This window comes from Talpa occidentalis, unplaced genomic scaffold (genome assembly GCF_014898055.3).
Source record: "Talpa occidentalis isolate TD23 unplaced genomic scaffold, MPIMG_talOcc4v2.1 talOcc4.9, whole genome shotgun sequence".
Lineage (NCBI taxonomy): Eukaryota > Metazoa > Chordata > Mammalia > Eulipotyphla > Talpidae > Talpa > Talpa occidentalis.
In genome coordinates, this window is record NW_023605305.1 from 50768157 (window position 1) to 50785006 (window position 16850).

General features: G+C 35.4%; 1 protein-coding gene across 2 annotated transcripts in view; it reads left to right on the forward strand.

Annotated features, from left to right (window-relative positions):
* Nucleotides 1-16850, forward strand: part of LRRIQ3 (leucine rich repeats and IQ motif containing 3) — an 81196-nt gene that overhangs the window by 9737 nt on the left and 54609 nt on the right. The window contains exons 3-5 of one of the 2 annotated variants that reach the window (XM_037500350.2): nucleotides 2434-2757; nucleotides 6350-6483; nucleotides 16687-16843. In XM_037500350.2, the coding sequence (XP_037356247.1) occupies nucleotides 2434-2757; nucleotides 6350-6483; nucleotides 16687-16843 (615 nt within the window). The remainder of the gene's footprint in view (nucleotides 1-2433; nucleotides 2758-6349; nucleotides 6484-16686; nucleotides 16844-16850) is intronic. The other variant, XM_054691269.1, reaches the window with a different exon arrangement.

The following is a 16850-nucleotide window of genomic DNA, read 5'->3' on the forward strand; positions in this document are numbered from 1 at the left end:
CCTTCTTCTGATCTATCACTTTTTTAATCATGGCAATTTTAAATTCTCTTTCTGGAAGGCTCAGAAGTTCTTCCAAGTTGCTGTCGTTGCAATCTGGGGAGTGGTTTTCTTTTTGTGGTGTGCTTCTTTCCTGAGGAGTTGTTAGGTTGCGTGTGGTTCTTCTACTCCCTACTGTCTGTTTTCTAATTTGTCGTATGCGTTGGGACACTGTGTTGCTCGGACTGACTGACATCTTGGGTGAACTTCTCCGCTCCCCTCTGGCTCTTCCAGGAGCCATCTCTGTCTTCTGGGGGAGCTTTCTGCTGGTTTTAGGCAGTTTTTACTGAAGAAATGTCCCTGTTCTCAAATGGCGAAGCGGGATGCAGTCCCTGCGCCTCCGGATTCAGGCACACTCTTCTGCGCCCCCGGTCTGCCCCGGACGTGGGTGCCTGCTCCCTCTGTGGGCTCAGACTGCTGGTCGGAAGGGGCCTGGCATGGAATAACTTCCCGGCTGGCCACTGGGTCCTCCAGAAACCTTCTGCCCTTTTCAAGCAGTCTTAAGAAATGTCCTGTTTTATAGGGTGTTAGTGACTTTTTTTTTCCCTGGTCGCTAGGTGGCGCCAGAGATCTCTCCTATTGGCCTTGGGGGGCTGTTTTTCGCCTCCCCCCACCCCGTGGGACAGAGAACAGAGCGGGAATGGTAGGGTACACCTCAACAGCTTTGGGGTGCTGTGTCTGCCTTGTGCCCCACCGTCGTGGAGAACCCACGCCCCGAATTTTCGTGCCCCGGGTCTCAGTTCAAAGCCCTCAGTTCCAGGATGCGGGCTGTAGCCCAGTTCAGTGGCGCGGGAATGGCGCCTTTTGCACCGCTCCCGTGCCTGGGAGCCTGGTTCCTGCTCACTCAGGGAGGGACCTTCACCTCAGTGAGGACCTCCGTGCGTCTCCCCGCAAGCCTAGGTCGCAGGCGCGGGGACCTGGGCAGCCGAGATCCAGGTCTGCACTTGCTTTTCAAGCTCCCCGAGCGCGCCGCGTTTCCGCGCCAGCTTACCGGCAGCCCGGGCTGTGTGTGCGTCTCCCGGAGTCTTTGTTCTTCTCTAATGGCGCCAGGAGCCGTTCCCTCACCGCCGCGGCGGATCCTGCAGGGTTCGCCTCAGCTCCCGTTCACGGGGTGTGGTGGCTGCAATAGTTCCTTTCCACTCCCAGTCCCGCTTGCTGCGTCGTTTGTTCTTGTGGGTCGTTTTGGTTTGTTGTTTCCTCCTCTCTGTCGGTCGGAGAGTGCCGCCTCTGTGGGCGGGGGAGGGGAGCAGGGTTCTGCGCTTCCCTCCCTTCTAGTCCTCTTTTATGGCCACTTTCTTCTTCGGGCAGTTCGCTGGCGTCACCCGTTTATCTTCCGTGTCCCAGTTCTCACTGGGACCTGCCGCTTTTCCTCCCTATTCACTTTTTTTAATGGGAGATCTTACTCGCAGCGTCTCCTCGCCGCCATGTTGCTCCGCCCCCCTCAACCAACTAGCGGTATACACATTTTGACATATTCTTCAACTCCACAAGTATGAAATATCTTTCCATTTCTTTGTGTATTCTTCAATTTCTTTTATCATTGTTTTCTAATGTTCAGTGTACTGATCTTTTACTCCTTTGGTTAATTTTATTGATATTTTATTATTTATTGTGTAAGTATAAATGGCACAGTTTTCTTAACTTTGCTTTATGATAGTTACTGTATATAGAAATGCAACAGATTTTTATATATTGTTATTGTAGCCTGTAATTTACTAACTTTGTTTTATTAGCAATAGGTCATCTGTAAATGGTGACAGTTTTGCTATTTCTTTTCTGATTTCTATGCCTTTTGTTTCTTTTTCTTGCCTGCTTGCTCTGGTTAGGATTTCCAGTGCAATGTTAAATAAATGTTGTGCGGTAGGTACCTTTGTCTTGCTTCTGAGCTTGCAGGAAAAGCTTATAGCTTTTTACTGTTGAATATGATGTTAGCTGGGAGCTTTCATGTATGCCATTTATTTTGTTTAGATATATTTTCTCTATACCAAGTTTTTGAAATTTTTTATAATGAAAGAATATTGAATTTTGTCAAATGTTTTCTCTACTGAGATGATCATATTTATCCTTGATTTGGTAATGATATGTTTCACATTGATTTGACTTCTTTTTATAAGAGGAGTGTTATAGAAAGTTTAAAAAGTCAACTGATTTAAAAGGTATTTTTTGCTGAACAAAAAGTATGTTTATTCACTTAATTATACTTATAAAGACAACAGTTTCTCTGTTCTTTTCCCCAGTAATCATTTGGGTAATTAGAAATTCTGATTTTACTTATTAATGAGAATTTCCCCTATAGGGAAAAAACTGAATTTTAGAAGATATTTAAATAGTCTATTGTACACTCATTCTTTAGGAAGTATTTGAATATAAGGTATTTTTTTGTGATTGATATTTCAGATAAAGAGCCTACCAGATACCACATTTTGGAGTCGATTAAAGAATTTAAAACTCCTCTATCTTCATGACAATGGGTTTGTAAAGTTAAGGAACATATGTACCTTATCTGCCTGTCCAAACCTCATTGCCCTCACAATGTTTGATTGTCCAGTAAGTCTTAAAAAAGGATATAGACATGTTCTTGTTAACAGCATATGGTCTCTTAAAGCGCTGGATAATTATGTGATTTCTGATGAAGAAATAATTCAAAACTGGCGTCTTCCTGAAAGATTCAAAACATGTAATCACCGACTTTACTTTAATTTTTGTCCTCCCTTGAAAAAGGTAATTGACTTCATTAGGGTTTAATTTAATATAAAATTTATGGAAGTGAAATTTTACCTTTTAAATTCTAAAACTTAATATTTTCTTTCACTTATGTAAAATATCATAAGATAGTAAATATATTATTAATATGTTATATCTGAAAACTTATAAAATCTAATGAATAAAAATTGTTAAGCATAAAAATATCAAATTTTATAGAATCAAATATTTAATTTTTTTACTTGAAAGTAGATCTCGATTTTTTTAATTTTTCCCTATTTTCCAACAATTCTATTGGAAATAGACTAATTTTTTAATGACTGGTTGGATAATTTGGATTTTTAAAAAATTTTTATTTTACTTATTTATACAAGCACTGGGTACAGTCAGAAGTGCGGGAGGGTGAGACAATTCACCAGAGCCAGTGCGGAGAGCAGAGCAGAGCAGGCAGACTGACGAAGTACACTGCTGAGGGGAGCAGCAGGCGGCAGGAGAGGTCTTTGTGCCATGTGGGACCCTCGTCCAGCGGCCGGGGATCGAACCGGCACTGCAGAGGCTGCGGGCAGCTTCGCAACCCAGCACTCAACCACTGCACCACCCGGGAGGCCTGATAATTTGGATTATTAATGGATTGGAAAATAATACAACTATTTAAATCCTAAATAATTTTGTGATTACAAAGTTGCAATTGTATGGTGTATTCAAATCATTATTTTAATGTTTTTAAATATTGAAAGAAATAATTGAAAAATGATGTGTGTACTTTTGGGTTACAAAATACTTGAATGGATAGGTAAAAATGTAAGAAAATGTCTCATGATATACCAATATTAGAGGAAATAAACCATATGAGAATTCAAAAGTGGGGGTTAATAATGAAACTCTAAGAAAAATCAGGTACAAGATATGGGAAGTAAAAAAGTATGTTGCAGATCAGCATTTATAATGAGTTCTAAATATATATAAATCTGTACATATATATGTTGAATATTGATGAATAATAGAAAATTATTTGAACAGTGATAACATGTATGCATGTATGTAAACAGTGAACATGCTATTTATTACAGCACAATTTACAATATCCAGAATATTATAGAACATCCCAAATTCTTAATAGTGGATGAGTGGATAAAGAAAATATCTTATAGATAAACAATGACATACCAATCGGTCCTAAAAAGAAAGATAAAACCTTGCCATTTGTGAGAACATGGATGGACCTTGAGGGACTTCTACTAAGGAAAATATGTTAGAATAAGTGAATTAGAATTTCACTGATTTTGCAATATAAATGAAAAGAGCAAACAAAACAACTGTGAGACTTTGACAACTTAAGATTTTTACCAGAGGGAAAGGGAGGGGGTGAGAATGGGTAGAAGGGTTAGATTAGTTGTTGCTGGATGGTGATTGGTATTTGGCAGTGTTGTATAGTTATCCTACCACAAAAAAACAAAAGAAAGAAAAAAAAAAGTATAGAAACTAGAAAAAGGAATTAAAAGTAAAACCTTAAACTATAAAACTTAAAAGAAAAAAACTGAAGGAAATCTTTGGCATCTAGAATTAGGTAAAGTATTCTTAGACTTGGCCAAAAAGCACAATTAAAAAAAAAAAGATCTGTTTTATTTATACAAGAACTGGGGTACAGGTCAGAGGCGCAGTAGGGTGAAAGAATACACCAGAGACAGAGGGGGGGAGAAGTACAAACAGAAGTACACGACCAAAGACACTGCTGAGGGGAGCAGCGGCCAAGACAGGAGAGATCTGCCTTGCCATGTGGGAATCTCCCTGTCCGGCCAGGAATCAAACCCACTCTGCAGAGGTTGCAGACAGCTTCACAGAGCTGTGCTCAACCCACTGTGCCACCATGGCATCCTCAAAAAGCACAATCTTAAAAAAAAAAAAAAAAAACATACGATTTTTAAAAGTTGCTTTGTAAAAGGCTGTATTAAGCAATGAAAATGAAAGTTATGGAATTGGGGAAAGGATTTTGGAATGAATATTTTTTAATGAAAGTGGTTCGTTTTAGTGGTATAAGTTTCAGTAGGGTTTTGTTTTCTTTTCTAAAAATTATATACTGTTATTATTTTTCTACATTTTGAATTTTTAATGGTACTTGACTCAGGTGAAGTTTTTCTTGAACTTGAAAATTGACTATTGTGTGATCCCACAGTATTTATTAGAAATAAAATAATACAGTCTTCCTAGCAGATTTTCACCATTTCATGTTACTAATTAAAGTGACTATAGAATAGTTTCAGTTTATTTTCAGGAATGCAATGTAAAAACAATGTGATTTTACTCTATTTGCCATAAATACTTGTGGGATTATTATGACTTACCTTTTTAAAGTATACTGAGAAAATTACACCAAATTGGGAAATTGTATTGGATAAAAATTCCCATATGGAACAGAAAAAAATGGACTCCAAGGACCGGATACATAAAGAAGTAAAAGCATGGGAATAGGAAAGAACAAAATAAATAAAATACATTTAGAATATCAAATTAATTGGGTATTTCTCTGTGAAACTAGATTTATATATTCTAAATAGTATATAGTTTTAGAATTTGTTTTTTTAAACTACCCTTTCTGTTAGAACACAAATTTCTCTATACCACATGAGTCATACTGGAAACCCTAACTGTTCTTTTGAAGTGCCTCATTATGCATTATGCCAGTTTCCTCTATGTGAGTTCACAGAATACAGTTTCTTTGGATACCTATCCATGACACTGTGTTTCAGAAATCAATGTGATTTATACTATTGGATTAGAGAAGAATCTAGAATGGAGAGTTACCATCATGGACCTTGTATGTTGTGTAGAGAATTGAAATTATTTGGTACTACTAATTCTTTTTTTTTTTTAAAGATTTATTTATTTATATATTTATACAAGCACTGGGTACAGTCAGAAGCGCGGGAGGGTGAGAGAATTCACCAGAGCCAGAGCGGGAGCAGAGCAGGCAGAAAGACCGAAGTACACTGCTGAGGGGAGCAGCAGGCGGCAGGAGAGGTCTGCTGTCATGTGGGAAACCTCCTCCGGTTGCCGGGAGCAGCCGGGGATCGAACCGGCACTGCAGAGGCTGCGGGCAGCTTCGCAACCCAGCACTCAACCGCTGTGCCACCGGGGAGGCCCTGTACTACAAATTCTTGATCTAAAATTATGAAATTCAAGTTTCATAAAAGTAGTTATGAAAACATATTATTTAACTTTTTCCTATAAGATACCTGCAAACATTTTAATAATTTATACCATTAGACTTCAGGTTTAAAATCTTTTGGAGGGGCCTCCCTGGTGGTGCAAGGGGTTCGCCATACTATGAAGCAATTCGCAGCCTCTGCAGCACGAGTTTGATCCCCAGCAGGCCAGGGAGAAACCCACATGGCGAGGCAGACCTCTCCTGTCTCTCCCGCTGCTCCCCTCAGGAGTGTATTTCAGTCAGTTTGCATGTTCTGTTCCCCACTCCATCTCTGGTGAATCCTTTCACCCCCCCACCCCCACATCTCTGTCCTACACCTGCACAAATAAATAAATCTTTAAAAAAATAAAATGCCTTTTGGAAATACTTTAATGAAATACAAATTAAATATATTTTCTTTTTCAGGGATCAACCTATGAGGCTGAACTTAATGATATTAGATATATTATTGCAAAAATTAATGAAATTCTGGCTCATAATTCACCAGTCTTGATTGTTCAAAGATGGACGCGTGGTTTTTTGGTTAGAAAGAAATTGAGGTATGTCTCATTTTCTTTACCATTTGTATATTAAAATAAGATGACATGAAAATCAGTGGTAAAAAGGCAACTCTCCAATAATATACATTTTTCTGTTCCATATCAAAATTGTATTTTATAGATCATTTGAACCAGTTTCAAAGAAAGTGTCAGACTTTAGTAATATACTATTTAGCATAATCGAAATTTGAAACTTTTCTTAAAATTGAACATGAACATACAAAACAATAAAGTTTTTAAATAATCACGTTTGAGTGATTCTAACAGTTTTTTTATTTTACCTTAACAGAATGGGTAAAAAAATATATTGACTTTCTTTCATGTACTATGAACTAATAGAAATATAAGCTGTGCTCTATTTAATGGGATGCAATAGTAATATAAACCATGAAACATACATATGAGGGTTTGATTTATATTTTGCACTTGTATTTCTATTTCTATTTTTTTGGATATGAATATAATTTTGCTGAAACATATGCTATTATATTACTCTACCTTAACTTTTGGTTAATTGTCTTTTCTTCTATCTTTGTTCCTTGCGTTTCTTTCTAGTACCTGACATTTGCAAACAGAGTAATACTCTTCTTGCAAGACTCCTTTAATATTTTACTCAGGGAGATAAGATGGGATTCTCTGTCATCAATTTATTTGTATTATTCATGCCAAACATCAAACATGAAAAAAATAAATGAAAGTTCTCATATATTTTATTCTCAGGTTATTGGTAGAGTTCAGATGATAGAAATAAAATTTGGCTCTGAAATACAGGTAGAATTAAAATAGATGTACGGTGGGGCATGGTCATTTCCTGAGAAGGCAAGATAAGGAAGTTTCACTGAAATGATAGTCACCATTTTATAGTAAGCAGAGAAAATGATCTCCTACATTAGCCAGCATGTGCTAATCATGCATGGCAATAATTCTGATAAAAAGAGATTTGAGAACAAACAGAAAAATTAACCAAATACAATGTTTGTAACTTTTGAAAGAGATTTCATATACTTTCCAGACCAAGACAGAGTGGGCTCACAAGTGGGGACAATTAAATGATCTGGAGTAAAACATTTGAGTAAGGATCAGGCGGTTGCTGTCTTCTTATTTCTGTCTTGTTTGTTCCTTTTAAATTTTGTTTGCATTTATATGAAATAGATGTCTAATTAAAGTGACTTTAATTAGGAATATGTTTTTAATTAGGATTAGGATTGAGTTTTTCTCTCTTAGATTCAAGGTTTTCTCTAATACTCATGCAATATAAGAATTAAAAGCTTGTGCCAGAAACAATCTCTGAAAATTCAGCATGCATGAACAGAATTTGAATGAACTTTGTGTGGAAAGATGTCAGTAATAATAATATAGTGGTCCCAGAAAGATTGGCTTGAATTCCTCTTTGCTTTAAAATGCTGTCCTATTAGGCACATTACTTGACTACTCTGAACCTGAGGGTCTTCATATGTTAAATGCTATAGAGCAGAGGCTAATAGTAGTACTTATTTCAATGCTTGTAGGAGTTGAGATAATTATAAAGGACCATAGTACCTGGCAAATGTGGATATTGCCTTCTTATTATATGCTATATATTTTAAAAATGTATTTTTATTGTTGTTTGACTAATTGTTTCCTCCAATTTCTTGCTCCTTTCTAATTGTTGATATATTTACTGCAGCATGCAGTAATCTTTCAAAAATACATATCTAATTTTATTCGCCAATTGAAATTCTCTAATTGTTCCCAATTTGTTAAAGATAAAAGATGGAAATATTTGCCCCTAAAAGTGCATCATATATTTTCATTATCATAAGTACTTACCATATCGTATTGCAGTTGTCTGTATAATCATATATATCTCTGTTTAATTGAGTACCTGATATATATTAGGTGCTCAAAAAAAATTTCCTGAATTGATAAGTACATCAATAAATGGAGAGACTGTGGAAGTTAGGATCAGAAAAAAATATTTCTGGATTCATCTATGGGAAAGTGAAAACAGAAAGAACTGGGAAACATTCTGAGCTTCCCTGAGAATTGCCTGTCTATTCCCATAACCTAAAGATCCTAGTGACTAGTTCTCTCATATTTCTACTCCTAATCTTGAGTAATGTCTCTCTGAACCCAAATATTTTGCACCTTGCTTGAAATTTATTTACTTAAACTGCTGATATAATATATACATCTTTGAAATATGTGCTGCCTAATTTAAAAAAAAATATTATGATTAATTCATTATCCTTTAAAGTAATAATTTCTATCACGTATGAATGCTATCATACAAAGGAAGTGCACATTTATTCTTAAATGAAATATTGTGATCAGATTGGCAGCTTCCTAAACCTGAGTAGTGACAGGTATAGTGAGGTCATTGATAGAAATTTTGGTTAGGTCAAGGGATTCTAAAAATGTAAAAGAATGGGAAAAATAGGAAATAAACATTTATTGAATATGTAATACACATAAAGTACCATTTACTTTATTTAATAAATATTTTATACTATCTATATCATTTAATGCAGCAGAGCCTTTTATTTTGTCCTATATTTTCTGTTTTATAAGTGGAACATTAAGATTCTAAACATTTTGTGAGGTTACGGTATGTATCAAATGTCAGACAGCTATTATGTATTGGACATTTGTGGTCAGTTCTAAAGAGATGAGACTGTGTATGTTAAATCTGTAAATTTCAGGTCCAGTTGTTTAACGTATTCCAAATTCTGTGCTCTTTTTACTTTTTTTTAATCTACAGCTTTGGAATCAACTATTTTCCAAGAGCCCTGGTCTTTAATTGGGGAATCATATATGGAAACTAAGCTCTAGGAACTAGATACACTCATTGTTACTGTAGTCATTGTTCCAAGGCCATTTCAGCAGACAGAATAAAAACTGGATTACTTTTTCCATGACGAATTTGTATTGATACCTCTAATGGTAACCCAACATAAAGGTTTCTTCTCTGTCTTCCTTCTTTACACATTATAATTCCATTCTTCTTTCATGTGAATTTTGGTTACTTATATTATCACTATGAGTAATTTTACTCATTTAATCCTAATAGCCACACAATAGATTCAGAATTGCTATATATAAGTACTATCAACAATAAATATTTAGAAGTGTTAAAGATTTGTCGCATATTTTAGAATGGAGATACATAACTAAAATAATTTGTTGAATAGATAACTTAGTTTTATCATAGTGTGTTAGTTCCTGACCTAATTATTTTCTTTTCAATTTTTAAATCTTTATTACATTCATATTCTGTGTCTCTAGGGCATTTTCTTTTCCCAGTGCTGTAATTATGTTCCTTCTAATTTAGTATTTATTCCTCGAAGTTGTTTTAAATTTGTGATTCTTTAAGTCTCATCATTGGTTCCCTAAATTTGTGATTCTATTTTATGTGGTCTAATATGCCTTTATCATTTATTCATTTTATAAAAATAAGACTTTATTTTAGAGTGATTTATGTTACACAACAAGATTAAACATAGTGTAGAGAGATTTCCAGCATACCCCCAGTCCTTACCAATGCATTGCTTATCACATTATAAACACCCTCACAAAGTAATACATTTGTAAAAACTGATGAACTTATATTGACACATCATCCCAAACCTATAGTTTATAGTACACTCTTTATGTTGTATATTCTGTGGGTTTGGACAAATGTATAATGGCATGTATCCATCATATCATTTATGTTTACTACACAAAAAAATCATTTGTACTCTTCCGAGCCCCTCTCCCCAGTCCCTGGCAATCAGTGATCTTTTTATTGTCTCCATAGTTTTGCCTATTCCAAAATGTCTTGCAGTTGGAATTATATAGTATATATCTTTATATGTAGCCACTTGTATTTATGATTATTACTCTCAAATTATGTTTTTTTTTTCTTTTGATATGTCTTGTAATTTTTTTAATAGCTTAATATCATGTACTAGATAAAAGGAGCTGTTATAAATAGGTCTTATGAACATGGTGCTGTGGTGTGTGTGTTGGGGTGTAGCATTCTGTACTCTTGTGAGCTTGTTATTTCTCTTCTCCCATGTGAAAGGTCCTTAGCAGTATAGTTTGGTTTTCCCCTATGTCAGTTAGGCACTGGTAACTTCCCAACAGGTTAGGCTCTGGTTAACTAGCTTCATTTGGGGCCAGGCCTTACTAAGAACAAGTGCTCTGGGATATTTCCAAATGGTTATTTTCTCCTTACTTCTGGAAGCTCAAGGGAATTTTTGTCTGACATTTATTGTGGGAACTTGGTTAAGCTTTTGGAGATAAATCTCACAATATTTTAGCAGCCCCCTTAAACACTGGGTACCCCCAGAATTTTTAACTCTCATTGTTGTCGACAGTGAGCCGACAACAGTTTGTCAATTAGGATTCAGATTTTCCTACCCGGGCTGTGGTATCTGTGTCAGTTTCCTCTTGAATGTCTTTGCTCAGATAAGCCATGGTGACTTTGATTATATTTGCTTATTTGTCTCTCAAATCTTCAGGACAACAGTTTGTTCTGATCCTCCATGATCCAAGAAGAGTCATTGATTTTTAAATCTGTTCAGTTTTTTAATTGTTAGAATTACAATGACATTTGCCAAGTTTCTTATATGGAACTGGGTTTAAAATTATTGTGAAATAGTAGATTATAGTTTTTCATTGTTTTTGTTGGCTTGGTTGTATGGGTTGCTTTTATTATTTATAAGGGTGCTGTTTTGCTTCTTGTTCTTTTATAATTTTACAAAAAAAAATCTGTCTGGGAATGGATTGTGATTATTCTGTATTGCCTGTTTTATAAGAAATTAGGTTTTCTAAACTTTTTTTTTTAAAGATTTATTTTTATTTATTTATACAAGCACTGGGTACAGTCAGAAGCGTGGGAGGGTGAGAGAATTTACCAGAGCCAGAGCTGGGAGCAGAGCAGGCAGAAGGACCGAAGTACACTGCTAAGGGGAGCAGCGGGCGGCAGGAGAGGTCTGAGCACCATGTGGGGCCCTCCTCCGGTGGCCGGGGAGCAGCCGGGGATCGAACCGGCGCTGCAGAGGCTGCAGGCTGCTTCGCAACCCAGCGCTCAACAGCTGCGCCACCGGGGAGGCCCAGGTTTTCTAAACTTTAAGAAGATGCTTTTCTCTAGGTTCCAAAGTTTCTTCTGGTGTGTGTGTGTCTGTGTGTGTGTGTGTGTGTGTGTGTGTAATTTCCAAAAATATCACAACTTACATTTGGAGTTCTCTGATTCAGGTGCTCAGCACACTCCTACTAATGTTGACAATTATTTCCCTCTGTCTTTTCCATTTGTTTCTTTCTGCTCACTTTTGATTTTGTCTTCAAAAGTTACTTTACAGTGTTGGACTTTGAACTAAAGGGAAACATTGACTGCTTAGTTCTGGGGTTCATAGTCTGAGAATACTCTCGACCTTTCAGTTCTTACCAGTCATCCCTTGTATTCACACAGCATTAGAGTACACAAAAGCCCTTCAGAATTTAGATTCTGTTCTTAAATTCTCTCTCCAACTTTTCAGGAAGTGCCTTTAACTTGTTTTATTCATAGTTATCAGGTGCTTCTTTCCTTTTATCTGTTCTCTCCTGTATAATTGCTAATACCACTGTGGTCTTATGGATGTCAATGGTTTTTCTCCATTCCTTTACATTTTGTAAAAGGTGAAAGATTTATGTGATCTGAAGAGAAACAGTGTATCCCTTTACATTTTATTTTCTTGAGGATATCTTGTCACATAGTATCATTATAAATAATTAAAACTTTTGCTCTTCAGTTGTTATATCTGTTTTCCTGAGAGAATCTGGATAACCTAATAACACTGTCACTGCCAAAACTACTATCCCACGTGCTCTCACAAAGCATGGGTTTATAAGCATCATTTACTAATTCTAAAAATTCAGACTTATTTCTTGTTTCCCAATAAAAAAATTGTTATGAGGGGGCCTCCCCGCTGGTGCAGCAGTTGAGCGCTGGGTTGCAAAGCTGCCCGCAGCCTCCGCAGCACCGGTTCAATTCCGGGCTGCTCCCCGGCCACCGGAGGAGGGTCCCACATGGCGCGCAGACCTCTCCTGTTACCCGCTGCTCCCCTCAGCAGTGTACTTCGGTCCTTCTGCCTGCTCTGCTCCCCGCTCTGGCTCTGGTGAATTCTCTCACCCTCCTGCGCTTCTGACTGTACCCAGTGCTTGTATAAATAAATAAAAAACAAACAAACAAAAAGAGTTCTCCTTTAAAAAAAAATTGTTATGATTTTCTGAATTGTATGGTTATGAATTTCTTTTGACAAGTAGTTGGAGTTATCTGAATGCCGAGTCAGGGTTTATTATACATAAAATCTAAGGAACCAAGACTGTATTTCCAGTAAATATAATTTACATGTTTGTGTATATATGTATGTGTGTATATATTTATACACACACGTATCTGTATATATTTTATATATACACACATATGTATGTGTGTGTATTTATGTATATATATACTTATATTTATATATAAGTATATACACACATATATATAAATGAACACAATAGGGAAATAATGTGATCCTATTGAGATTGGGAGGAAGATAAGGACTCATAATAATTACTATCATATTATAATTTTCTGAAAGCTTTATCTAATTTGATGATATATTTTAAAAATAAGCGAAATGTATTTGTAGGTTTTAGTCATAATTATATTCATTTCCATTTAACAGACCTCCTAAAATAGCTTAAACTAGGCAAAGGTTTTCTTTTTCTTATTAGAAAAGTCTGTAAGAACTTGAGACCTATGATGCACAAAATATAGGGCCCAAATTTCCTTTAACTTTTCACACTATCTTCCTATCATGTGTGTTCTTCTCAAATTTGTGATTCAAAACAGTTGCTAAAGTTCCTATAATTTTGTTTGTTCACATACTGGGAAGTTCAGGCAATAGCATGTGGCAGAAATGGCATATCTAAAACAAATTTGATCAGTATAATTGGGAACAATTTGCTCTTATATTTCTTGACCACAAATTGGTAATATGGAGCCTCCCCGGTGATATGGGGTTAAATCTCAGTGCCATCACATTATTATTGCTGCAGCTTGAGTTCCATTCTTGGCCAGGGAGCTGCCTACAAATGGCGCAGCAGACCTTTCCTGTCTTGCCCGCTTTTCCACTTACCAGTGTTATTTCAGTAGATCCGCCTGTTCTGCTCCTCCCTCTCGCCCCTCTCACCTCTGGCCTACACCCCAGTTCTTTTATGCATAAATAAATATATATTTAAAAAAAATATAATACGGGCATAATAGCAGCAAGGGATACTAGGAAATAAATTTTTTAACTGGCCATCTTTGCCACCTACATGAAATTTGACTGTTGTTATTAAAGCTAAAAGGGAGACTCTGAATTGGATGGTATCTAGCAATTTCTAACAAAGCATATTTGAAAATAACAAAAAATTGTTGGCTAGTAGCTCCAAATGCATTGAAAGGAGAAAGACAGATCAAGGATCAAGCATCTGTCTCTTGAAGATAGAAAAGTACCAGAAATTATATCCAAAGAGAGTAAAAAGAAGAGAATAAGAAAAATAGTATCAGAAATTGATGAACTAGGAAGCAAGTATACAAAGTGAGTATGTGAAAATAAGCATAAAAATCAATAAAGCCAATAAATAGTTTTTTTCAAATAATGATGCTTCAGCAAGACTGATATATATATATATCAGTCAGAGGAAATGAAGAATGAAAAAAGAGGACATTGCCATAGATCCACAGAAGTTAATGAAAATACAATAAACAATTTTATACCAAATTGACAATTTGGATGAAATGGACAAATTCCTTGAAGAAGCACAGTATTCATACTGACACAATAAGAAATAAAAATGCTGAATAGTTGTCCATTAAAAAAATTGAACCCCTTTTTTTTTAAGATTATTTATTTATACAAGAACAGGGATACAGGCCAGATGTGTGGGAGGGTGAGAAGATTCACCAGAGACAGAGTGGGGTACAGAACAGGCAGAATGACGAAATACAATGCTGAGGCGAGCAGCGGGCATGACAGGAGAGGTCTGCCCCCATGTGGGACCGTTGCCAGGCCGCAGGGATCGAACCAGTGCTGCAGAGGCTGTGGACAGCTTCACAGAGCTGCGCTCAACCACCTGTGCCACCAGGGGAGGCCCTGAACCCATTATTAAAGTCCTTTACACAAAGAAACTTCAGTTCTCGATGACTTTACTGGAGAATTATTCTGTACATTTAAGGATGATATAGCACCATCTTACAAAAATTTCCAGAAAGTAGAAGAGAATATTTTCAGTATTGTTTTGATAGGTCAGCATAAAAAAATTTGTTGCAAAAGGTGAAAAGGACATAAAAAGTAAAATTGTAGGCTAGTTTTACAAATACACTTAAAAATCTTAAATAAGACAGGAAAAATTAGGTCCAGTGATAAAGGGGATAATTCTCTATAGCCAAAATAGGCTTATGCTAGGAATAGAAGATTCATTTAGCATTAGGGAATTGGTCAAATTAACATAATATGAGAGTTGGGGGGAAAGGGGCAAGCAATATACAATTTCCACATTTTGCCTATTAGCAGGTTAACTAAGTGTGTACATATTTTGAACATTTGTACATTGTATTGGGACTTTTTTTTTACAAGAGCACATGAGGGTAATTTTTATAATACCACTTTATCTCCAACCCCAAAGCCATTTTTTTCTTTTTTTCTTTGCATTTGGGTAACCACTAAAGATGTATAACCAGTTTCATGTGTAATTAAATGTGTTCATCTGACTATATTTTTGTATATTTGAAAATAAGCAGAAGTAATAATTATGACTGCTGTTTCAAGTGCTTAAATAATAGTTGTTCCTCTTTATTTTCATGTTTTTCCCTTCTGATGGCCTGGAAATCATCAGTTATTTGGGTCAATGATAATGTCTTTTAGTACAGTGAAACATTGAATAAATTTATGGAATTTATAAATACATGAGTGGAGTTGCCCTTCCAAACTAGACTGGGTTGGGGTTCATAATAAATTAATTTTTGTCTTACTTAACTATCATAAGTTTTATCCTCTCACTCTAGTTTACCCTAACAAATTTGTAGATCATTAATAAAAATTTTGAAAGAATGAATAGATGGAACCCACATAAAAATTTTTGAGAAATGGGAAGATTACTTTTCTGAATAGTGTTATTTTACTTATGTTATTTAATAGTAATGGTAACAGTAAGCTTTCTATCTAGATTATCATTTTAATATAAATGATTTTGCTCTTTCATAATATATAGTGAATGTTATTGGGTTTAGTAAATTGTCTCCAAGATATTGAAGTGTTTATTTGATAACCTATCTTACAAAGATTTTTAACTAAAGTTAGGTTGCAGAATTTCATCCAGTGCTTTTTCTGCTTCTACTTATATAATCATATATTTTCCTTTCATTAATTTGTTTATGTAATGATTTTGCAGTATTTTTTAGTGCTTTTTCTTTGCTTACATTGCTGATCTTATTTCATTAAGATTTTTGCATCTGTATTCAAAGGTGAGATTGGCTTGTAGTTTTGTCTTATTTTCTTATTAGACTGTGTGGGATTTCTAGTACAATGGGGAATAGGTTGGGTGAGAGAGGACATCCTTGCATTGTTTCGATTTTGGAACATATTTAGTATTTTATCTTACAATATTATATTAGCTGGTTGATGCTGGTTATCAGGTGATAATTAGAATATATTGGGTTAAATAAATCAGTATTAAAATTAGTCTCACCTTTTTCTTTTTTATAATATTTTATGATGACTAATAGACATTTTCTTTTGGAGAGTACTTCTCTAGAATAATTTTCCTAAGTGAAAATAAAGTTACTTCTTCATTGAAGAGGAAAAATAAAAAAGAATTCATACTGGTTACCTTATATTTCTAGAGATAATTTGGTTATGTTCTCCCTGCCATTCTATTATAAAATGCATGTCCAAATAGAAGTACAAAATTATTTGTGGATTTATATTATCAAAGATTTCTCAACACACGTTCATCCATCAGTAAATGTTGATAAGCAAACCTTATTGTCTAAATAGTTTCATATGGTAAAAATATAAAGTTAATATTACATTAAATTTGCCAAGTTTTCTAAGATGTAAATATACTCGAGTAATTTTCTCACTCCTTTTGGAAAAAACAAACAAACAAACAAACAACAAACAAACAAAACAAAACAGAATGACAACTTTCCCCCTTTGTATTCAGACCCTTGTTTTCGTATAAAAAACAGCGAGAGAAATTTATGAAAGAAAGTAAAACAAAATGGATTTACCTGCCTAAAGGATATGAAGACAGTTTCTTTAAGGATCTCTTTATTCAGCCTGAAACTAGTATAAAAAGCAAATGTGCATATTGGAGACATGTAAGTA